Below are 23,924 nucleotides of genomic sequence, written 5' to 3'. Positions count from 1 at the left end.
TGACTGTTGTGGGTTATTTGAGTGCTTTTGGGCTACCGATAGTCGGTTGTTTCTGTGGACTACTAGGTTTTTTACAACTTACCTCACTGATTTAACTCTCCTTGTAGGGTCCATCCTTTTACTCTGTATTATGTCATTGTGTATTGTATTTAGTAAAGATTTTCTATTTTTATGATTCTTTGAGTGCTATGTTCCCTTATGGTTCGCGTTTAGGTTGTCTACTTGTATTTAGGGATCCCTTTTTTACGCCTTTGGTTTGTTTAGAGTTTTTGTAGGTTGTTCATTTCTATAACATTACCTAATCTGACTCCGTTCCTTGGCCCCATTATTACATTTCTCATCAGTACCGGACCCTTCATTCAGCAGTGTCCCCCACACTCCTTGTACTCTAAGGGTATGTTCACACGGCCTATTTTCTGGCCGTAAACGCCCAAAAAACGGGCGAAAAATCGGAAGCAGAACGCCTCCAAACATCTGCCCATTAATTGCAATGGGAAAAACGGTGTTGTGCTCCGATGGGCCGTTTTTTTCCGCGGCCGTTTTTCAAAACGGCCGCAAAAAAGAAGTGCAGGACACTTCTTGGGACGTTTTTGGAGCCGTTTTTAATTGACTCTATTGAAAACAGCTCCAAAAACGGATGTAAAAAACGCCGCGAAAATCGCAAGTGGCTTAAAAACGTCTGAAAATCAGGAGCTGTTTTCCTGTTTTTGACTCAGCGTGTGAACATACCCTAATCCACTTTATGTTTGTCCTACACAGACAACGGCTTGTGACCGGCTAATGCAGTTTTCTGTGTACTACCCTATGTTTTTGAAAAATGGCTGGACCATTGAACGAAACAATAACTTCTTGCATTTTGGGTTACTCCTAGTTCCTTATAGATTGTAAGCTCTTGTGAGCAGGGTCCTCACTCCTCTTGTTTGAATTAATTACTTGTCACTATATAATGTCTGATATTGTCTGTGCATGTTCCCTTTGAATTGTAAATTGCTGTGGAATACGTTGGTGCTATTAATAGTATGGGATTTAACCCCTTCCCCCTTTGGCCACTTCTGACCTTACTGGCAAAGCCTCATTTTTCTAAACTGACATGTTTCACTTTATGTTGTAATAACTTCGGAATGTTTTTACCTATCCAAGCGATTCTGAGATTGTTTTCTAGTGACACATTAGACTTTATTTTTATGGCAAAATTTGCTCGATATGTTCAGTATTTATTTGAGAAAAACACCAAAATTTAGAGAAAAATTGCAAAAATTAGCATTTTTCGCTATTTAATTGTATCTGCTTGTAAGACAGGCAGTTATACCACACAAAATTGTTGCTAATTAACATCCCCATATGTCTACTTTATATTGGCATCATTTTTAGAACATCCTTTTATTTTTCTAGGACGTTACAAGGCTTAGAACTTTAGCAGCAATTTCTCACATTTTCAAGAAAATTTCAAAAGGCTATTTTTACAGGGGCCAGTTTATTTGTGAAGTGGCTTTGAGGGCCTTATATATTAGACACCCCCAAAAAGTCACCCCATTATAAAAAACTTCACCACCCAAAGTATTCAAAAGAGCATTTAGAAAGTTTAACCCTTTAGACGTTTCACAGGAATTAAAACAAAGTCAAGGTGGAATTTATAAATTGGATTTTTTTTTGTTGCAGAAATTTAACTTTTTAATCCATCTTTTTGTAACACAGAAGGTTTTACCAGAGAAATGCAACTCAATATTTATTGCCCAGATTCTGCAGTTTTTCGAAATATCCCACATGTGGTCCTAGTCTGGTAATGAACTGAAGCACCAGCCTCAGAAGCAAAGGAGCACCTAGTGGATTTTGGGGCCTCCTTTTATTAGAAAATATTTTAGGCACCATGTCAGGTTTGAAGGGCTCTTGCGGTGCCAAAACAGTGGAAATCCCCCAAAAGTTACCCCACTTGGGAAACTACACCCCTCAAGGAAATTATCTAGGGGTATAGTGAGCATTTTTACCCAAGTTTTTTGCAGAAATTATTGGAAGTAGGCCGTGAAAATAAAAATCTAAATTTTTTCAAAGAAAATGTAGGTTTAGCTAATTTTTTCTCATTTCCACAAGGGCTAAAGGAGAAAAAGCAACAAATAACATTTGTAAAGCAATTTCTCCTGAGTAAAACAAAACCCCATATGTGATCATAAAAGGCTGTTTGGACACACAGCAGGGCTTACAACGTAAGGAGCGCTATTGGGCATTTGGAGCTCAAATTTAGCAGGAATGGTTTGCGGAGGTCATGTCGCATTTGCAAAGCCCCTGAGGGACCAAAACCGTGAAAACGCCAAAAAAGTGACTCCATTTAGGAAACTACACCCCTTGAGGAATAAGGCCAGTGAAAATTAAAAAAAAATCCTTTTTCTTCAATAAGATGTAGCTTAGCTCCAAACTTTTCATTTTCTCAACAAATAAAGGAAAAAAAAAAGAACCCCAACATTGTAAAGCAACTTCTTTATAGAGTACTACAATACCACATATGTGGTCATAAACTGCTGTTTGGACACACGGCAGGGCTCAGAAGGGAAGGAGCGCCATTTGGCTTTTGTAGTGCAGATTTTGCTGGATTGGTTTCTGGGCGCTATTTCACATTTGCAAAGCCCCTGTGAGACCAAAACAATGGAAAACCACAGAAGTAACCCCTTTTTAGAAACTACAGCCCTCAAGGTGTTCACGTAGGGGTGTAGTGAGTATGTTAACCCCGCAGGTGTTTTGCAGAAATTAGTGTGCAAATGGGATTTTTTTGAATAGATATGCCAATATGTGTTGCCTGGCTTGTGCCACCATAACAAGACAGCTCTATAATTATTATGCTGTGTTTCCAGGTTTTAGAAACACCCTACATGTGGCCCTAATCTTTTTCCTGAACATTCTACCAGACTCAGGAGTAAAAGAGTACAATGCGAAGTTAAAGGGAATGCGTCGCTAGACATTTTTTTTTTTTAGTTAAACAATTAATATTTAAGTGATTACACATTGTTTTATTTTTTTCACAAGTCAGGAAATATTATAAATTAGATTCTAATTTATAACATTTCCATGTGCTGGTCACTAGAGGGAGCAGTTCCCAAAATTGCAGAATGGTCAATGTGGTAAAGCAACCTCATTGCTTTATGCTGCAACTCTCTAGTGTCCTCCCACAATCCCCTCTCCCTTATTTTGGCTAGTGCCAGGAGAAGGAAGGGTTTGAATCTTCAAACCTCCTACACTGTGTGCCGCCATTTTCTGAGCGACTGCAGTGTAGGAGGATTAGATACAGTGGTAATCAGACCGTATCACACGAACATAATACACACATCACATACACGAACATAAATTACCTGCTCCTGCCGCCTATGCTCCTATTCCTTGCGCCTTCGCTCCCTTGAACATATCGCTAGAAGCCGCGGCCAGTAGTCCTCATCTTACTGTCCGGCAGCGGCTTCCGGTCCACAAGAAAATGGCGCCGGATTTCGCTATGCGAACGAGCTTCGTTTTGGTCTGTGTGGGAGCTGCGCATGCGCCGTTCCCACACAGACAGCGTACGCTGCAGAGAATGGAACGGCTCCCGTTCGCATTCTCTATGGGGTTGTATGTGCCGTATTCCATCTTTGTATGTGTCGTTAATCGACACATACAGAGATGAGAAAAAAAATGGCAGCCCCCATAGACAAGTAAAAGAAAAAAGTAAAAAGTAGAACACGAGAACACAAATAAATAAAATTTGTTAATATCATATTAAAAGAAAGATAAAAAAAATAAAAAATTCATGACACCTTCCCTTTAAGGCCTAATTTTGCGACTTACAAAGTATAAAAGAAACCCCTGAGAAGTGACCCCATTTTGGAAACTGCACCCCTCAAGGCATTTATTAAGGGATGTAATGAGCATTTTCACCCCACAGGTCTTTTCCATAAATGATTGCGCTGTGGATGGTGCAAAGTAAAAATTAACATTTTTCCCTAGATATGCCATTTCAGTTGTAAAATATGCCATGCCCAGCTTGTGCCACTGGAGACACACACCCCAAAAATTGTTAAAAGGGTTCTCCCGGGTATGGCGATGCCATATATGTTGAAGTAAACAGCTGTTTGGCCACGCTGTATTGTTCAGAAGGGAGGTAGCGCCTTTTGGAGCGTGGATATTGCTTGGTAATAGTTTTGTTTGGAGTTTTACTTGTATTTCAGTTTATAATGTGGGGGTACATGTAAGCTGGGCAGAGTACATCAGGGGCAAAGTCAGGTGGTATGATGGGGTAAAAAAACAATAAAATAATCCATAAATATTTGTTCCGCTGTGAAGCAATCCGTTCTGCACAGGCCGCTGTCGCACTGATAAATGTCCTTTCTTATCCTCTTTTGGTCCACACTCCGCACCTTTGCAGTTTGGGGAATTTTGCTGGGAAAGTGTTGTCCTGGTATGATTCGGGCACCCTCTCTTCTTGCAGATATGTTTGAGACCTCGCCTTCCTGGTTCCCTAATTTTAGGGCCTTGATAAATCGCCTTTTGAAACAGAAGAAATGTACCCTTCGGGCCTGCATATTTTTCTTTCCTGACATATTGGAGCCTTAAAGGGATCCTGTCATCAACATCTTACCTGTTAAACTCGCCTGACCCCTCAATGGCCGCAGCTGTCCAGAGTGCGTTCCTGTTCTCTTCTTTCCAGAAGTCCTCCTCTGTCTGTAAATATCATCGTTTAAACTCTTCCCGCCTTTTATGGTAATTATTTTTCCCTCTGGGATGCAGCTTCTTAACCCCACCCACCGTTGCCACCTGTCTGGCCCTGACTGGCTAAGGAACTATCAATCAGAAAGAAGGAGGTGGAGTCCACTCTGAGACGCTGGAGGAATGAAAATCTGACTCTTTTCAGATGAAGATTTGACTCTTTTCTGCTCATTTGCATACGGCGTGGGACCACTGAAAAACGGAATACTAAAGCTACAGAGCTTACTTAGAACATATTTATAGCTTAGATGACAATGATTTTTCACCCACTTTCACCAGGTATTGCTGGCTTTATAGCTAAAATGCTGGTGACAGGTTCCCTTTAACAATTTTATTCTTATATAGACGTAGTGGTATGAGGGCTATTTTTTTGCGGGACGAGCAGTTATTATTGGTACCATTTTGGGGTACATGCGACTTTTTGATCACCTTTTTATCCTATTTTTTGGGAGGCAAGGTGACTAAAAAAACGATACCAGAATTGCTGTTTTTTGTACAGCGTTCACCACGCATAATAAATTACATGTTACCTTTATTCTGCGGGTCAGTACGATTCCGGCGATCTCTAATTTATAGCACTTTTACATGTTTTACAACTTTTTGCACAATAAAATTACTTTTGTAAAAAGAATGTATTTTTTCTGTCGCCATGATCTGAGAACTGTAACTATTAAACTTTTCCATCAATGGAGCTGTATGTGGGCTGTTTTTTTGCGGGACAAGCTATAGTTAGTAATGCTATAGTTAGTAATTGTACCATTTTTAGATACATGCGACTTTTTGATCACTTTTTATAGGGCAAAGTGACCCAAAAAAAAGAAAATTCTGGCATTGGAGCTAAATAAGAAGTAAATAGGGTGGGCATTGAGGACACCGTGGACCAATAGGATGGTATATACACTGATAATGGGGGTTACATACATGGATAATGGGGGTTATATACAGGAATGATGGAGGTTATACATAGGGATGATGGGGGTTATATACAGGGATAATGGGAGTAATACAGGGACCCCATCATCCCCAAGTATTACCCCATTAACACTGTATATAACCCCCAACATCCATGTATATAACTCCCATCATCCCTGTACTCAGGGTTGACGGGGTAATATACAGGAATGATGGGGGTTATATGCAGCAATCATGGCTGCTATATACAGGGATGATGGGGGTAATATACAGGGATCCCCATCATCCCTGTATATTACCATAAACTCTGTACATAACCCCCATCATCCCTGTACATATCCCCCATCATCCCTGTATATAACTCCCATCATCCTTGTATACAGGGTTAATGGGGTAATATACAGGGATGATGGGGGTTATATACAGAAGTAATGGCTGCTATATACAGGGATGATGGCGGTAATTTTTTAGGGACCTCCATCATCCCTGTATATTACCCCATCATCTGTGTACATACAATTGGGGTGGGAACTGAGATTAGACACCGTGGACCAATAAAATGATTGAAACGACTGTATATACGAGGAGTCCAGTGAACTCTGAATACATGCTTGCAGAACCGCTCAAAGCTCAGCACAGACAGGCGCAAGGCAGTGATGCTATCGCCCCTGTCTGCACCGAGCCATGAGTGGCCAGCGTTATACAGTGAATAGTAGAGCAAGGAATTGACGGAGCACTGCTCTACTATAGGATTCAACTTTATCTGCGCCCTCAGGACGCAGATACAGTTGAAACCGGAAAAAAACAATGCGCAAAATGACCTTGGTTATCTGCACTGAATTTCGTGTTTTCCCCGCGATTAAGGCCCCATGCCCACTTCAGTTTTTTCCTTCAGGGTGCTATCCGTTTTTGTAACTGATAGCACCCTGAACCCATTCATTTCAATGGGGCCATGCACACTTCAGTTTTTTTGACGGTCCGTTGCTCCGTTCCGATCCAAAGTAGAGCATGTCCTACTTTGGTTCGAGAATCCGTGACCGTGAGGCCCATGCAAGTCAATGGGGCCGTCAAAAAAACTGAAGGCACACGGAAGGCGTCCGTGTGTGACGGAGCCGTTGCCTAGCAACCGCCGGGCGGGCAGAAAAACATTACAAAAATATTACACTAATCGGCAGCCACTTGTCTCTATCAATCACTGATAGAGAAAAGAGGCTGCTGATTAAAAATAAAATAATAAGTATTTCATACGTACCCGGTCGTTGTCTTGGTGACGAGTCCCTCTTCTTCCTCCAGTCCGACCTTCTTTTCTGACACAGCAGCCTGTGATTGGCTGCAGAGGCCGCTGCAGCCTGTGATTGGCTGCAGAGGCGGGCACGTGGGATGAAGCGTCATCCCTGGAGGCCGGCCTTCTGACCGCCACTACAGCCTGTAATTGGCTGCAGCGGCGACATGGATGAAACGTCATCGCTGGAGGCCGGACAGGAGGAATGTAAGTATGAACATATTATTATTATTTTTTTATTGCATTAAAATTTTATTTTCCGCGCGCCGAGCATGTACTGTCAAGGTTGCTGAAAGAGTTACCGCCGATCAGTGCAGCCCATTAATTCTTTCAGCACCCTGGACAGTACCATGCTCAGCGCACAGAAACACGGAGTGCACACGGGAGTGCTCAAACCGTCACAAACGGCCGTGTAAACATTTTGCCGGAAGTGCCCAGCCCCAGGTCAGAGTAGTTATGCACCAGCTCTGCTCACCGCTCCTAACTGGAATGAGGCAGGCAGAGCTGCCGGCCATGGCTACGATTGGATCAGTCTATGCAGACTGACCAATCGCAGCAATCATCGCCACATGAATACATGTTAGGAAATTGACCGGCCAATCACCGACAGGGGGAGTTGGGCTGGGGGCGCCGCGATGACCTCCTGGGCGACACGTAAAGCAGCCATCTTTACTTTGTCACTGTGTATTTTAACACAGTCACCGCTTTCCTCTTTGTAGTCCGCATACATTTTGCGGGAAGCACTTGCTTTGTATGACGTATACCCGTACTTACGACAAGTGTAGGGAAGGGGTTAATGCCCAGAACCACTCTAGGCCAGCCTGGACTTCACAGCATTTAAAGTGGGACATCCCTATCTGTGTATTCTCCATTTTAGATTAGTATCCCCAAGTCATTTAACCCTATAAATGACACTCTTGGTTGCTCACTTTGATGCCAATTACTCCTGTTTTCCGGTTACTTTCACCTTTATTCTTCTCAGGGCACTCGGGTTATTGTAATTTATCAATAAAAGAATTCTCCATCTAACAAAAAACAAACATACTTTCCCCTTGCAAAAGAAACTGATGAATAAGAAACCGGACGAATAAGAAACCAACTGCAGTATCATTTAAAGAACTGGGAGACTCCAGCTATTAAACCACCAACGTGAAAATAATAACTGACCTTCATGAATTATGGTCTCTGCGACTGACACAGTACAGAAACCGGAAGAAGAATAGAAGCTGAGGAAGAGGAGGGGACGGGGGCGCACGTGGCGCCCACATGCCAAACTAGCCTATAAAAGAACTACATACAATACAAACACTACAACTCCCAGCAAGCACCGGGCCACGACCACCTGGGGAAAGTTATAGTAGAAGAAAAACACACATTATATATTTAAAATAAAAAAAACAGCACTCAATGACTTCAGTCACTTAGGGAACGCCCACAGCGGTGCAAACCAAGTGACATCGGGACTACTTTTACACATATAAATATAATCTATTGTATATATATATATATATATATATATATATATATATATATATATATATATATATAAAATGTGTGCCTAACCATTATTAACCATTTGTAGTGCCGAAGCTGGAACGTGAACCTTCCCCAATGTACCCGTATAGTGGTATGTTCCACAATAGACGTTTCCAGAAGCTGCCGTAAAGCGCACGCTTTTTCGTTATTGCGCATGTGCATTAGTTCGCCGGCTGGAGTGAGGCAGTTGGGTCTTTTCAGTCGCTCGCCTAGCAGCGCCATCATGTCTGCTCTAGGAACCCTCGCCTTTGATGAATATGGACGGCCATTTCTTATCCTCAAAGATCAAGATCGCAAATCTCGTCTGTCTGGCTTGGATGCGCTCAAGGTGAGGATTAAAGCGTGTCTTCCTTCTATGCCGTTGGTGGGCGGGAGGAGAACGCGGCCCTGTTCGTTACCGGCCGTTGACGTGTGTTAGCAGGGCGCTAACTGTAAGCGTGCTATGTATTTTACGTAATGATGTGAAGCGTATTGTGCCACTATTCGCACTGTGCCGTTTTCCTGCAGTGATTCCTTTGTCCAGACGTCCGTAAGTATGCGTATTTCTGTGTGCTAATTTCTCCGTAACTCAAGTGCAGGATTCAGATTGACGTTTGGTTTGTTTCCTGCTTCTTTGCAATCAGGGGTTAATCCAGTATACGTTCCACTTACTAAAATGTCCACTCCATTAGGCTGATCTGAAGGGCCGCATGTTCTGCGTTTTGCCGCATGTTCTGCGTTTTTTCCTTAGTTGGGTGTAGGCTGGAAATTCTTTTGTCTACTCAAAGCTCCAATGCAAGTTGTACTGTATATCAAGTGATTGATCTGTTTGGTCCCATCAGATATAAGCAGTTCTTCTATGGACTGCCCTTTCTCTAAATTCAGATACTGCTTGAATCACTTGATCGCTGTGGGTTTGGTTGCTATTAAAGGGAACCTGTCCTCTACATCATGATGCCCTCACAAAGTAGTGACTTCTGCAGATCTCCGTGGTCTGCCACTTAGCTAAGGAAAATCGGTTTGGAGAATTGCATGCAGTGTGCCCCCAGAGAAGAGGCCTCTTACCCGCCCATCCTGCTCTGTACTGATGAGGGGCAAACAACCTGAAACGGCCGCTTACAGATTGGCTTCTCTTTCTTGTGGCGCAGACTGGACCGGCTTGGCTAAAATCCCAAATCCTGTTTCAAAGCCACTGACAGGGAAGCTACCTCCAGTAGGTGGCGCCAGAGAGATAGTTTTCCTTCTTCCTGAGTGCTAATTTGCATACTTTTTCCCATGGCGCATTGCCTGTAAAGGCTCGTCCACATGCAGGGGAATGGTGGACAGAAAAAACGGAATGCGGTAGCAGCACAGTGGATGAAATGTAACACATCTCATCCGCACGGTGCATAAAAAAAAATCTGAGCCGATAATGACCTGCGGTGCGTATTGTTTTGAACTGCAGCATGTCCAGTCCTGCTGTGGACTGCATTGCTGCGTTTTTCAGAGGAGATGTCGCCATCTCCCAGCACTGTGAAAAATACGCACTATTCTCTGTTTTTGCCGCAGCAGGATATCTGCAACTTTCAACGGTATTGCTGCAGAAATTCCGTTGTGTGGATAAGCCCTAAGATTCTATACCAGCGTGGTTACTTCAATGAGAACCAGCAACCCCGAGCACTAGTATTGGGGAGAAATTGACCGCATGGCAAGAACATCAATCTACTCTACACCTGGCTCAGCACTACTCCTCTGGTCCCGCCAGCCTTTGTTAGCGGTCTTGCAGTGATGACGTGCAGACTATCTGCACATGACTGCTTCGTCACTGCGGAGGCTGGTGTATGACTACAGTGGTCGTGTTAGGGTCGTTTTGTAACCATATTTAAAATTTGAAGAAATTTTTCCCTAAAATTAGCGTAGTTAACTACGCTATTGATTCTGCTAAAAAAAAAAAAATGGAAATCTTCCGAAATGGAAAGCAATTGTAACAGAAGCATTACCATTGAAATCAACGGTTATGCTTTCATGGGGTTTCTCCAACGGAGAGGTCTAATGGAACCCATAAACGGAAGGCTGACGCTGATGTGAACACACCTTTAACTGGTTGGGCTTGCATACGATACTAGCAGATGCCATGTTTCTAAAGGGTGTATGAAATGTGACATGTCCAAAAAAAAATTATATGGTCTTAAATGTAAAAAAAATGTAAGTGTTCCTTTTTATGTTTCAGTCTCACATTATGGCTGCCAAGGCTGTTGCGAACACCCTCAGGACTTCATTGGGACCCAATGGTGAGATAATGGTTTTGCTTCTCTATTTTCATACGCTAGAGATCTTAGATGGCCAAAAAAATGCATTGCCATGACCACTTGCTGCCTGCAACTTTTTGTGACAAGCTGAGCAGTAATCTACGTGCTGGGTTTGCCGCCGCGCTTTCCTGCACGCAGTGCAATGGTCAGAATCCGGCTGTTACACAGACCGCCTGATCCTGTACTGTGAAGGGGAACTGAAATAAGCAGTCCGTGAACAGTGTCCTATTGGGCCGTGTGTTCCCGAATAAGAAGTGTTGGGTTAACAGTACAGCGCTGTCTTCAGTTATCTGTATGTGGGGACAGCAGGGAGCACTCGTGTTCCCTGACAACCTGGGCCCCCAATGAGTAAAGAAGCTCTAGGTTAGAACTACAATTTGTTTCATGGCCCTATAATTCAATGTCTCGTGAAGTAAGGCTGCTGTGCCATTGGATTCCCTTCATAGGTGACCTCTCACGACTTATTTAGCTGAAAGGGGATGAACACTTCAGCACTGATTTTATTTTTATCTTCCTTTTCTTAAAAGCAAAATTAGCAACTTTCTAAAGTATTTATTAACACAGTCAAAAGGCCATTTTGTTGCTGCCGAGTCTGCAGCTACTTTACGTGACTCTGTGGGGCGTCTTCTAACATTGGCGCTGTGGCTGAGGTCGTTCATCTGCTTTAGGCCTCCTTCACACGCAGAAATTTTCTGGTGGTTTTTTTAAACGGCACCCAATAAAAAAGTTTGCCGTTTTTAAATGTAACATACATTTTTGGTGTTTTTTTTTTTTCTGCTGTTTTTGAAGTCCTATAGTACAATAGTGAAGTCCTATGGTAAACGCCATACCCAAAGCATGCTGCGTTTGAAAAAAAACCACCACTGTTTACAAAAATTGCCTCATAAGCCATAAATGAAAATACAGTTGTGTAGTTCATTTGATATCTTATTATAAACTGTAATGTAACATCTGGCTGCTTTTAAAACTGCATGGAAAAAAAATGCCACCTAAAATGCTGTGTGTGAATGCAGTCTGAGACCCTTCTCTCTACTCCGGAGCTTGCCTCCCTCCGCTTGGGGATAAATCCGCAGACAGGGAGGACATTGCCCTGGGTACAATCCTACCCTGCTCTGTACAATGTAGAGAGAGAAGACCACACATAGCATTGGGGGAAAAAACCTTTCATATACTACTGGTTACCTGATGAAAGGTGGAAATAGCCTTTAACCCCTTGGTTTTTTTTTTTGTTTTTTTTTTCATTCCAAGAGCCATAACTTTCTAATCTCTCTGTCGAAATACCCGTATGAGGGCTTATTTTTTTTGTGGGACGGGTTCTTTTTTTTTTTTTTGTTTAATGTTCCAAGATACGTTAAACTTTTTGTGGTGAAATGGGAAAAAAAAATATATATATATAATTTTATTTTTTTATATATTAAACTTGAGGAGCTATCGTCTTGATCCACTATCCATTTAACCCCTCAATTGAGGGCTTAATTAGCCAGAATTTGAGTTGATTCTGACCCTTGCAGGTCGGTGTCAGCTGTATGAAACCACCAGCACCTGAGCCCGCAACATTTTTGGGTAGCGCACATCCGCCCTACGTGTTCATCGGATGTCACTTAGCCTTTAATACTAATGAAGATGAGTTGCTTTAAAGCGGTTCACAGTATTACAACCATCTCCAATTTGAGGGCTGCTGCCCCTTCAAAATAGCTGACTGGCAGGGCTTCCGGGAGTTGGACCCCAGGTGATCACATATTGATGGCCTATCCTGAGGATAGGCCATCAATTTGTTTGGGACTGGGCAACCCCTTTAAGCTTGGCTGCATCAGTACTTTACTCAACGGCTTCACTGCGGCCTACTAGGCATCTGACTGGAAGCTTGACTGGGGCTACGCAACCAGTCTCCACAGCCCTGTCTGTGGCTCTGCCTGCTTCTGCACATCTGTATATAAAATGGCTATGCAGCTTTTGCAGGCACGTCATATTTCCTCACTATTTTTGTAGAGCAGTCGTGCTAAGCAGCCGCATTACTCTTCCGTTGCTGGAGTAATTTTGTTATAGCAAGAACCTTTACCTGCAATGACTACCCACTATTTTCAGCACTGCAACCATATTACCCCTGTACCTGACATGTCGTTTCTTTTTTTGTAGTTACTACTGACACCAGATAGCCCCTCTTTCCCCTTATCTAGGTGGAGGTCCTGTGCTCCCCTGGATGCTGTATTTCACATGGTGCTTTTTTTGTGTTTTGATAGCACCAGAAAGCCCCCTTTACCCCCCTCTTAGACGGAGTAATTGTCATGACGTACCTGCTATGGATACGCATAGAATAAGTCCACGTGCTAAATCTGACCACTGTTTTGTTTTTTTCACACGAAATGTGAAGGGTTTTATTAATGGCAGCAGATTTGTTGCAGGGATTTAAAAACAAAAAAAAGCCTGATTTTTGAGTTGGTTCTGCAGCATACACATGGACTACTGTAATCCCCATTCTTATGAGGTGTTAGGGTAAATTCACATTTGCGTTGTATAATCCGTTTTTAGATCAGAATAAGGTTAAAAACTGATCTGTTAAAAAGCCGTTTGAAATCAATGGGATTTTTAATTGTCCATTTATATTAGTCATTTGTTTTTTTGACCGATAAAAGTGCAGTACTTTATCTCCGTTCAAAGAAACTGATGTCTAACCGATGGGTTATTTTTATCAATGGTGTCAATGTGAAACTGATACTAGCGGATTGTAATGAGTTTGCATCCGTTATTTTTATTTCAATGGTATTTTTAACTGATCAGAATACGGATAAAAACTGGTCCGTTACGGATTTAACCATGCAAATGTGAACGGGTTTTGCCGCAGATTTGGGGGTATGTGCACACACACTAATTACGTCCCTGCCTCGCTGCCGGACAACTGTCCCGTACTGAAAACATGATTACAGTACGGGACAGTTGTCCTGCAGAGAGGCAGGGACTCCTAGCATCGTACATAACTATGATGCTAGGAGCCCGGCTCCCTGCACTGTGTTCGATCCGGTACTTGCGGCCGAAATACGTCCATCAATTACGGACGTAATTAGTGTGTGTGTGCACATACCCTTATTCCTTTATTTTTCTCAGGATAAATTTGCAAAAAAATGTATCTGCTCAGCCTAATGGTTCTTTAAATGGCTTTCTATTGCTTACATTTCAGGACTTGATAAGATGATGGTGGATAAAGATGGTCAAGTCACCGTGACAAATGATGGTGCAACTATTCTTGGCATGATGGATGTTGATCATCAGATTGCCAAATTGATGGTTGAGTTGTCCAAATCTCAAGATGATGAAATTGGTGATGGGACAACCGGAGTTGTTGGTAAGATTTTTATTGAATATTTTTATTGTTCAAATGTGATAATGTGGCCTATAAGAGGACGGTAGATAATGTCTGAAATGGCAAGATTCCTGTAAGTAAAACTTCTGAGAACATTATATGTAAGGCAGCTGTCTCACGACGACAAACCTTTTTCATATGCCATCGTACGGCATGTGGAAGTCATAGTGCATCTCTCCTTACATGTCAAGTCTATAGCCAAAAGGCTCACTGAACACCCTAAAATGTAAGCTTCATCGTTTCAGTTCTTGCTGGCGCATTATTGGAACAAGCTGAACAATTGTTAGATCGTGGTATCCATCCTATCAGAATTGCAGATGGCTATGAACAAGCTGCAAGAATTGCTATTGAGAACCTGGATAAAATCAGTGACAATTATCCTGTTGATCCTGAAAATGTGGAACCACTTATCCAAACTGCTATGACCACGCTGGGATCAAAAGTGTAAGTTATTTAACTAAACATGTTATAGTTGGACACCCCCTTTGACGCCTTTCCTCCATTTTTCAGATTTTCACGTTTGTTTTCTCTTCCATACCATCCAAAAGTTATCTTTTTGTTTTTCCGTCCATATAGCCATATGAGGGTTTTGTTTTTTTTTTGCGGGACAAGTTGTAGTTTTTCATGGCACCATTTATTGTACCAGCCAGGATGTGATGTCTATCCACAATCCCGACACTTCGGTAATGTTTGTTTGGGACTTAATGACCGCAAGCGAGATCACTCTGTAAATGTCCGCTTACAGCGAGATCACGCTTGCTGTGCTGTAAATCCCACACAAACGTTACTGAAGTGTCCGGATTGTGAATAGACATCACATCCTGGCTGGAGGCGATGTCTATTCACTGTCAAGACACTTCAGTAATATTAATGAATGAGTGGCAGCACATAGTGAACAATGCAGGATCACTATGTGCTGATTACATGAATGGAGAGAAGTGTATGACGCTGATTGGTCAGCGTCATACACTTCTCTCCACAACGCCCACTTGGTCAAATAGCAGAAACACGCCCAGTTGTCTATTAAAGTCATTAGCATAAATCTAAAATGGGTGTCGACTCCATCAAAAATGATCGTTTTTCTAAATAAAAAAACATGGCTGTTATCTACATTACAGCGCAGATCACAATATGTAGAAGGTAGGGAACTTATAATGTGGTGACAGAGCCTCTTTAATGGGCAAGGCATTTTATTCTTTTATGGCCGCAGATCCTGTGTAAGGTAAAATGTGAATCGTCTAAGTCTGACATCATACAGTTAGTTTCACAAGTTGATGTAACAGTAGAGGAAATATGTACGTCTGATTTATAAATTTGTATTTCCAAAAAGTATGTATGGTAATCAGGTAGGTGTTATTTGTATGTCCAAAAGTGCTTACTTCTGCTATGTATTCTGCCCATTAAACAGATCTAAAAAAGTGTAAATGGGTGCATAAAATCCAGCACATAGCAATGCACTCTATATCCAGTGATTCTACAGCATAAAGATGGTTTAGACTATATGGAAAGATCTAGACAAGATGTTTTCTCACTCTAGCTGTCTGGAAGTCCTCTATCCTTTTCAGGAAGTGAATTCTTCCAAATGGGTTAAGTCTCTGGCAGTGGATCCTCCAGTTTCTCATTTAGTCAGTTACTACTTTGCCTATGGTGGACTCAACTTCCTTCCAAGATCCTCAGGATTGCCATGTGCACTGCTTTTCTAAAATCCTTTTTAAGGACTCCTGGCTATGTCCTTCTCCTGATTCATTTTTTAACATATATTTTTTCTTCCCCAAAGCAATCACTGAATGGGCACACAAACTCTGCCATTAACTGCTCTCTGGCCCCCTTCCAGAGGAATTGGTGGATCTGTCTCGCATTATCTCCAGTGCGTCCCAAGTATCTGTGTGAGGGTGCCCATCTTGTAGCTTGGGCCTTGGCCTCTTCCGCTGCAATCTGCAGGACTACCTGGCTTAAAGCTTGGTCTGCTGGTACGGCTTCCAAGTGGTACCTGACTGTCCTATTTTTTCAGTGTCCTGTCTCTTTGGAACTAGATGAAATTATCTGAGGCTACAGGTGTTAAAAGCACCCATCTTCCACAAAATAAGGTCCAAAGGGTGGGTCCTCCTTTTTTGGTGGGTTCTCAAACACCATGTCTTTTAGACCAGGATCAGAAGGTCAAGCCTTACTTCAAGGCTCGTCCATTCTGGTAACCTACATGGCCAGAGCGAGGGATACCAGAGCCATCACGGTCGATGCTCTCGGTACTCCGTGATACAAGTTCTCCCTCCTGTATCTGTTTTTTCTCTCCTTCCCTCTTGAGCACTCTGGGCAAAAGCAGAAGGCATTCCTGCAATCTTGGTCGTGCCAGGTTGGCCCTGTATACCGACTTTTAGTCTACTTGTGGACGCTACCCGCTCGACCGGACCTCGTTTTGCCACGTGTTCCATGGCCTCCTTTGCTGCCAGTCTGGGCAGCAGTGCGTTAGGCTGCTTACATGTCTAGACTTTTCCTCTTATTCTTTCTTTCCTTCCACCTGTCGTCCGTCTGTCCATTCCCCCCCCCCCCCCCCCCCCATAAATACAACACTAAAGGTTTTATGTGGAGTACAAAAATCCTTTTTTCTTTTTTTTATGAAGAATTAACCGATGTCACAGACAGATGGCAGAAATTGCAGTAAATGCTATTCTCACTGTTGCTGATATGAAACGTAAAGATGTGGATTTTGAGTTGATTAAAGTTGAAGGTAAAGTCGGGGGAAAACTTGAAGACACAAAGCTGATAAAAGGAGTAATCGTAGACAAAGACTTCAGCCACCCACAAATGCCAAAGGTAAGTTTGTGCGACTGCGTAAAACATAAGGCTGCATTCACAACGGTGTCTGAGCAGAGAACAGATTTCATTAATGGAAAGGAGGAAGGGTTCATGTGCTCAGAGGGTCACTGACTGACAGGGCACTATTGTCTCTATTAACGCATACCTGTCGGCATTACTTACGTGTGTTTTAGCGTATATACTCATTCCCCAGAAAAAATTGAAGAGACAAAAAATATTCTGAAACTGTTGTGCTGTCCCTTTTTGTTGTTCCTCTATCACGAATTCATACATTTGTTACCGTTCTACTTGACAATGGGGCGTGTCCCTAAACTGTAGCAAGCAGATGTAACGTGTGCGCCAGAGCAAGGAACGGCTTCCTTGGGGTTGAGCCCTACCAAAGTACCCCTAGACTTTCCAATCAGTGCCCACAGGGTCAGACAGTGTATTGACAAGTGTAACCACATTTATTTACCAGGCGGATAAGCCGAGGAATGCTCCTGCATTCTTGTTTCATGGGGAATACAAGTATTTACTAAAAACGGACATGTCAAGAATGCTGGCAGGTCCTCTTTAATCCTGATTTAAGGATCTAGAACCTTCTATATATTTTGTTTCCTGTCGTGCAGTAGTCCGGCACGCCATATAATTGCAGTCCTATAGAATTCACTGGGGCATAGGTGTCAGCTAGACGCTATCTTACTGTATTCTATAGAACGACAATCTGGCTGGGAGTGCTGCTTCACTACAGGATAACTAGATTCCGCAGCGCATGCATGGCTGTCACAACCATTTTCAAGAATTGATTTTTAATGGATTCCGGGATTCATGAAATGTATATTTAGATGTGTAACTATTCCTAACACGTTTGTCGTGAGACTACCTCATAAGTTCTAGCACTGAAAGCCTCTTGTGTGGTTCTTAATTTTAGGAAGTTAAGGATGCTAAAATTGCTATTCTCACTTGTCCATTTGAACCACCTAAACCAAAGACTAAACATAAGCTTGACGTGACATCAGTCGAAGACTATAAAGCACTTCAAAAATATGAGCGAGAAAAATTCCTTGAGATGGTTAAACAGGTTTGTATGGAACTTTCCGTATTTCCTTTTCAAATGTTTTATTATTTTTATTTGTTTCTAAGCTTGTAGAAACCCCTTTATTACTTTTGTGTCCATAGTTTGCAATTGTTGAAAGGAGGGGGTACTCTGCAATTAGCCGCTTTCAATACTGTAGAATTGTGACCCATTATCCTGGTGGGTTTTCACCTTATCAGAGTTTGCCATTTTGAATGTTTGCATTTTCTTCACCATACATTCCCAAACATATATATATATATATTTAAAATGGGACATTGGAGGGAATACAGTATAGAAGGGGCAATTTTATTAAGACTGGCTTTCATACGCCAGTCTTAATAGTAAGAATAGTTGGAGTAAACCGGCATTTGAGAGCTCGGACCTCTACCGTGCGTTATGCCAGTTTTCTGGCATGAAATCTAATAGTTATTGGCCTGCGGTAACCACTCTCCTTTCCTCAAGCCAAAACCCCCTTCCCACAAAAGTGGCGATTGTTGCGTAAAAAGCCCAAAGTAGCATTTTCGGGACCTTCTCGGAAAAGGCTTTTACCATAATCCCAGAGACGCAAAAGCGGTTTCCCAATGGAGAAACTGTACTAAATTGATTCCATGGAATTGCCATTTCGAAAAAAAACATGGCAGCTGATTGCAACAAGATCTGTATTGGCACCTTTCCACAAATGGACATGGATGATATCCCAATCGTGGTCTTCTATGCCTGCACGATTGCCCGGCTGTGATTGACAAACATTTTTCAGCTGTAACAGCCAGGATCGGAGAAGCCTTGGATTCTGGACATTTAACCCCTTTCAGTATTGATTGCCGTACATAAGTAGTAGAAACAAATGGAGAGGCCTCTTTCTTTTAGCCCCCAGCATTCTGATCGACTGAGTTCACTGCTGTGGTAAGTAAAGCCCCAGGGCTGTCATATATTGTCAGTCAGGGAATATTTTAGGTGTGCTCAAACAGGTTATTGTGCAGTTTACGTGCACCAGCAGTAATTTATTGGAATATATCGCTATTCCAATTTTATTTATTTTTTTAATATTGGTTTTTTTTACGTGTGAAGTCGTCTACTAAGCAAAAAGTAAAATTTAAGTAAATATAATACAAATAAAATAAACCCATACGATGAAGCTACTTATTTTGGGCTATAGGGTAAAAAAATATATTGCAGATTTACACTTTTTTTTATTTATTTTTTGGTTAATTATGAAAAATCTACTTCTAAAACATTTCAAGAAGTGGCCTGTAACTAATACTATTTTTTACGAGGCTTTTTTTGAAAATTTAGCAGTGTAAAATTACCCTTCATATGAACTAGTCTATTTCTCATTTAAATCGATGGGAAAATGTTTGCCGGTGTAATACGAGCGATTTACCCTCAAATACACCTCCTAAATAAGTTGTGTGAACATGCCCTTAGTTCTTATTTACTTTGCTTACACCAGGGAAGTCGTCAATTGTGGGTGTGATTTACATGATAGAATCCAGGAGCAGGATTTTGAGGATTAGAGTTAGAGCTGATGAAGATTTGACAAATGTGTGTGCTTTTTTTGGCTTGCAGATTAAAGATACTGGGGCAAATCTTGCCATTTGTCAATGGGGCTTTGATGATGAAGCAAATCATCTCTTGCTTCAAAATGAGCTTCCTGCTGTCCGTTGGGTCGGAGGGCCTGAAATCGAGGTAAGGAATCTGAGCTGTGCACAATTGAGTATTACTCGTTATACGTTTAAACAGTACGTTGCCAAGTATAACCATTTCATAATCTTATTTGAACACCTTTCCATTCTTCTCATATTTCATTAGACTGCCCAGTCTACTTCTGGGGCTATAGCCTTGGAGTCCCTGTTCAGTGTGTGGGGGCTTCGTGGCTTCTATTGTAAACAGTAGGGGCTTTACAGCAGCACTGATCATAAAATAAAGGAAAGAGGCGATGTCCCTTATGCTGAATTCACACTCCCGATGTGTAGATGTCAACCGTATCCATATGTCCCCGTTCACCCCACAAAGGGCAGGTATACGTTTGGTTTTGTGCTGATGTTTTGTTTTTTTGTGCTATTCTATACAGCATTTGAAAGGGAAAAAACAAAACTGTTTGCACTATTTTATGCAAAGGCATTTTGGTAAAAAATGAATACTATGGGTGTTAATGTAAGGGGTTCTTTTCACTCAATCACTCAATCTTGCACTCGACCTTCACACAGGTTTCCAGTTGAGCTTAAATCACACCCCTCCATAATCCACACACCCCAGATAAATAACACCCTACTACCACCTATTGCGTTTTGGCTCTTACGTGCGCCTACGTAGTCTGAGGCCACTTTCGTGTGTGTGTAGGTATAACTATGGGCGACTGATGCCACGGTTTGCCTATACCTACTCTGCACAATGCAGACGCAGTGTAAATAGGCTCTTCGGGTTCCATGTGCATTAGGACTGCATCTAGGGATGCACGATGCATCGAAACTTCGATACCGTGCACCTTGAAACGGTTTGATACCGTTATTTTATGTATTTCGATACGAAGCTGTGCGGCCGGAAGGGGTTAAAGCGGCTAGAAGCCTATATTATGAAATTATTTCTCTTGGAGTCCTGCAACATGTTTGTTTTACCTTACCCAATAAACGTTCTATTTTACAGTTGATTGCTATTGCTACTGGAGGCCGTATTGTTCCACGATTCAGTGAGCTCACTCCCGAGAAACTTGGCTTTGCTGGAATAGTTCGGGAGATTTCTTTTGGAACAACAAAGGATCGAATGCTAGTTATAGAGCAGTGTAAAAACTCAAGAGCTGTGACCATTTTTATCAGAGGGGGGAATAAAATGGTAAGTATACCAATAAGCTTAATACACCACTACAGCGACAGCGGCCGTTATTTTATAAAACTAGTTGCTACAGTCACGTTTTTCCCTCTACACCTCCATGGCCAGGACAGAAAGCAGGTTACTTCCCCTCCTTACCCTTTCCAGTTTCCCGTCCAATGGGACGTGGGAAGCCGGATCCCTGTGGAGCAGCATAAGATCAAAATATCATAACTGTGGCCCTGAAATCCACGTTATCGGTCACATCTAAATTCATGAACTTAGATGTGATTGACACACAGGATCCAGCTAATTACAGACTTGCCAAACCAGCTTTCACCAGTGCGCCACACAGGGCAATTCAGAATAGTAGGTTGGAGCAATCGCCATAGTGCCATGAATGCTATAGCTTATTTATACCATCCTATTATGTTCAGATAAACACTAGTCCTCGTTTTTTACTGATTTTTTTTGTTTTACTAGAATAGATTGATAAAAAAATTTTATTTTTTTTTGCAGATTATTGAAGAAGCCAAGCGTTCTCTTCATGATGCACTCTGCGTCATTCGAAACTTGATACGTGACAGCCGCATTGTTTATGGTGGTGGAGCTGCAGAGATATCCTGTGCCTTAGCAGTGAGCCAGGCTGCTGACAAGGTAATCACAAGTGAAATTCCTTTTTAAGGGTTTATATATTCTAATGTGTAGCACACGCGCGCAGTATGTACAGTGCCAGTCAAGGTTAGGACACCCCTTTTTATTCTATGGTGTCTGGTTTGGTGCAGATTCATATTGAAGACAGTAGCTATGAAGTAACACATTGAATTAAGTAGTGAACCAAAAAGTGTTGAACAAAACACATTTTTTTTATATCTGAGATTCTTCAAAGTAGCCGCTTTTACATCGTTGCACATTCTGATTCTTGCAGTCTCCTCTGAGCAGTTCATGAGATATTTCTGGTACTTGATCTCTGTGAAGCATTTGTGGGCTCTAATCTGAGATGCTGTTTATTTTGTAATTTGGATAGGACATCTGCATGGAGTTTGCGTGGTTTTCCTCCACTCCCCAAAAACCTACTGATAAGGACTTGGATTGTGAGCCCCAATAGTTGACTAAGTGTGGACCTCTGTACAGCGCTGCGGAATATGTTGGTGCTATATAATTAACAGAAATTAATGGTTGAATAGGACTCAACACTCTAATGGCAGTGTGTACCAACTCTACCTCTGCACAACACAACTGATGGTCTACAACATGTAATGAAAGCAAGAAATTCCACAAATTAACTCTTGACAAGGCATTTCTGTTCATTAACCCCCTCCTGCTCAGTACCATTACGTCGGGCTGAGCACATCATTCGCGCTCAGCTCAGTAATAGTACTGACCTGAGTTAACACGGTGGAACCTAACAACGAACCAAATGGGACATATCCCTTAAGAAAATATTGTACTCAATATAAAAAGCACAAAAAATATCTTTATTAAATATAATGACAAAATAACACAGTAATAGAAAAAGAGAAATAATACAGCATATACGGAGACATATACAGCAGGGTCAGATGGAAAAGACCATGACCAACAGAATCAACCATATACTAATGATCACTCACACGCTCGAATAATATCCAAAAATAACACAAGCCCAGGGGTGTGTAATATAAATCCCACATGTAGCAAATAGAAATGAGAAGGTGGCCTGTACAATATCAGAACCTATACAAAAAAGGGAGGGCAGGATAGCATGTGGCAGCATGCATATAATGATAATACGTCAGAGCCAGCACAGAAAGGGTGCAGCTAAATCGATATGTATACAATAAAACGTATAAAGACAACGCAGTATAAAAAAATAGATATATGTATACTGCTAAATAGGAGTCAGCACAAGAAAAGAGTGTAGCTATTGACGTATAACAAGAGATAGTGTAGCTCAAATAGCTATAGAAAAATGCAGCTGCCAAAGTTAGACAATATAGCCCAAAAGTCAGTATAGGTTTAGCAAAAGCACATACACATACCCTGAGGCATGTTGAAAGAGCGTGGAGGATCAGAAGATCTGGGTGAACAAGCGCCTTTTGGTTAGGTTGTTCTGAGTTAACACGGTGCCATCTTTCCCCGGCGCGTGTTTGAGCTGTGATAGCTGCTGTTGCTGACAGCAGCTATCACAGCTTAGTGTGCAGGAACCCATCGCTGTGTCCCCACCGATGAACCCCTTAGAAGCCGCATTCAATAGCGATCGCAGCTTCTTAGGGGGTTAAACCACCATCGACGGCCCTCTACATGATAGCGGGCGGCGATGGTGACTGTGGCAACCGGAGGCCTAACAATGGCGTCCGGCTATGCCATCTACAGAAGCTTAGTGAGTCCTGACAGTCAGGACCCACTATGCTTACGGTCAGCATGTAGTGCAGTGTATTAGAATAGCGATCGGGGCCTCCTGCCCTCAAGTCCCCTAGTGGGACAAAGTAAAACGGTGTAAAAAAAGTTGTGTACAAATATAAGAAAATAAGTGGTGATAAAAGTATAAAAATCATCCTTTTTTTTTTCCCTTATCAGTCCTTTATTAGTAATATAAATAAACAAACTATAGATAATTGGTCGTAACGGCCTGAACTACAAAATTATGTTTATCCCGCACGGTGAACGCCATAAAAGATAATAATAAACCGTACCAGAATCACAATTGTTTGGTCACTTCACCTCCCAAAAAATGGAATAAAAAGAGATCAAAAAGTCACATGTATCTAAAATGGTACTGATGGAAACTACAGTTCGTTACGCAAAAAATAAGTCCTCGCACGGCTTTATTGATGGAAAAATAAAGACGTTCTTGCTCTTAGAATAGGGTAACACAAAAAGTGAATGATTGTTTACAAAACGTATTTTATTGTGCAAACGCCATAAGACATAAAAAAAAACTATAAACATCTGGTATCGCCGTAATCGTATCGCCCCGCAGAATAAAGTGAATATGTCATTTATAGCGCACGGTGAACGCTGTAAAAAACAATAGTATTGCTTTTTTTTTTTTTTTTGGTCACCACGCCATTTCAAAATAGAATAAAAACTGATCAATGTCGCATGCACCCCATGAAAACTACAATGAATTCTTCAAGGTCTAGTTTCCAAAATGGGGTCACTTTCAGGGGTTTTCCACTGGTTTTTGGC

General features: G+C 41.8%; 2 protein-coding genes across 3 annotated transcripts in view; one reads left to right on the top strand and one right to left on the bottom strand.

The window, feature by feature from the left end:
- The window catches only part of ATPSCKMT (ATP synthase c subunit lysine N-methyltransferase), a 47,507-nt gene extending 39,222 nt beyond the window's left edge, over positions 1 to 8,285 (bottom strand). Inside the window, 1 exon segment of the mRNA XM_075826909.1 lies at positions 8,084 to 8,285. The gene's annotated coding sequence lies outside the window, so the exon portion shown is untranslated.
- A 323-nt stretch (positions 8,286 to 8,608) lies between these two features.
- The window catches only part of CCT5 (chaperonin containing TCP1 subunit 5), a 41,695-nt gene continuing 26,379 nt past the window's right edge, over positions 8,609 to 23,924 (top strand). For both annotated transcript variants that reach the window (XM_075826908.1, XM_075826907.1), the window contains exons 1-9: positions 8,609 to 8,780; positions 10,641 to 10,701; positions 13,895 to 14,059; positions 14,323 to 14,521; positions 16,696 to 16,888; positions 17,802 to 17,951; positions 19,515 to 19,634; positions 20,592 to 20,777; positions 21,273 to 21,410. In XM_075826908.1, the coding sequence (XP_075683023.1) occupies positions 8,676 to 8,780; positions 10,641 to 10,701; positions 13,895 to 14,059; positions 14,323 to 14,521; positions 16,696 to 16,888; positions 17,802 to 17,951; positions 19,515 to 19,634; positions 20,592 to 20,777; positions 21,273 to 21,410 (1,317 nt within the window). In that variant the 5' untranslated portion in view covers positions 8,609 to 8,675. The remainder of the gene's footprint in view (positions 8,781 to 10,640; positions 10,702 to 13,894; positions 14,060 to 14,322; positions 14,522 to 16,695; positions 16,889 to 17,801; positions 17,952 to 19,514; positions 19,635 to 20,591; positions 20,778 to 21,272; positions 21,411 to 23,924) is intronic.

Source organism: Rhinoderma darwinii, chromosome 5, assembly GCF_050947455.1.
Source record: "Rhinoderma darwinii isolate aRhiDar2 chromosome 5, aRhiDar2.hap1, whole genome shotgun sequence".
Taxonomy (NCBI): domain Eukaryota; kingdom Metazoa; phylum Chordata; class Amphibia; order Anura; family Rhinodermatidae; genus Rhinoderma; species Rhinoderma darwinii.
The sequence above is the reverse complement of the archived record's forward strand: the minus strand, read 5'-3'. Positions and strand labels throughout refer to the sequence as shown.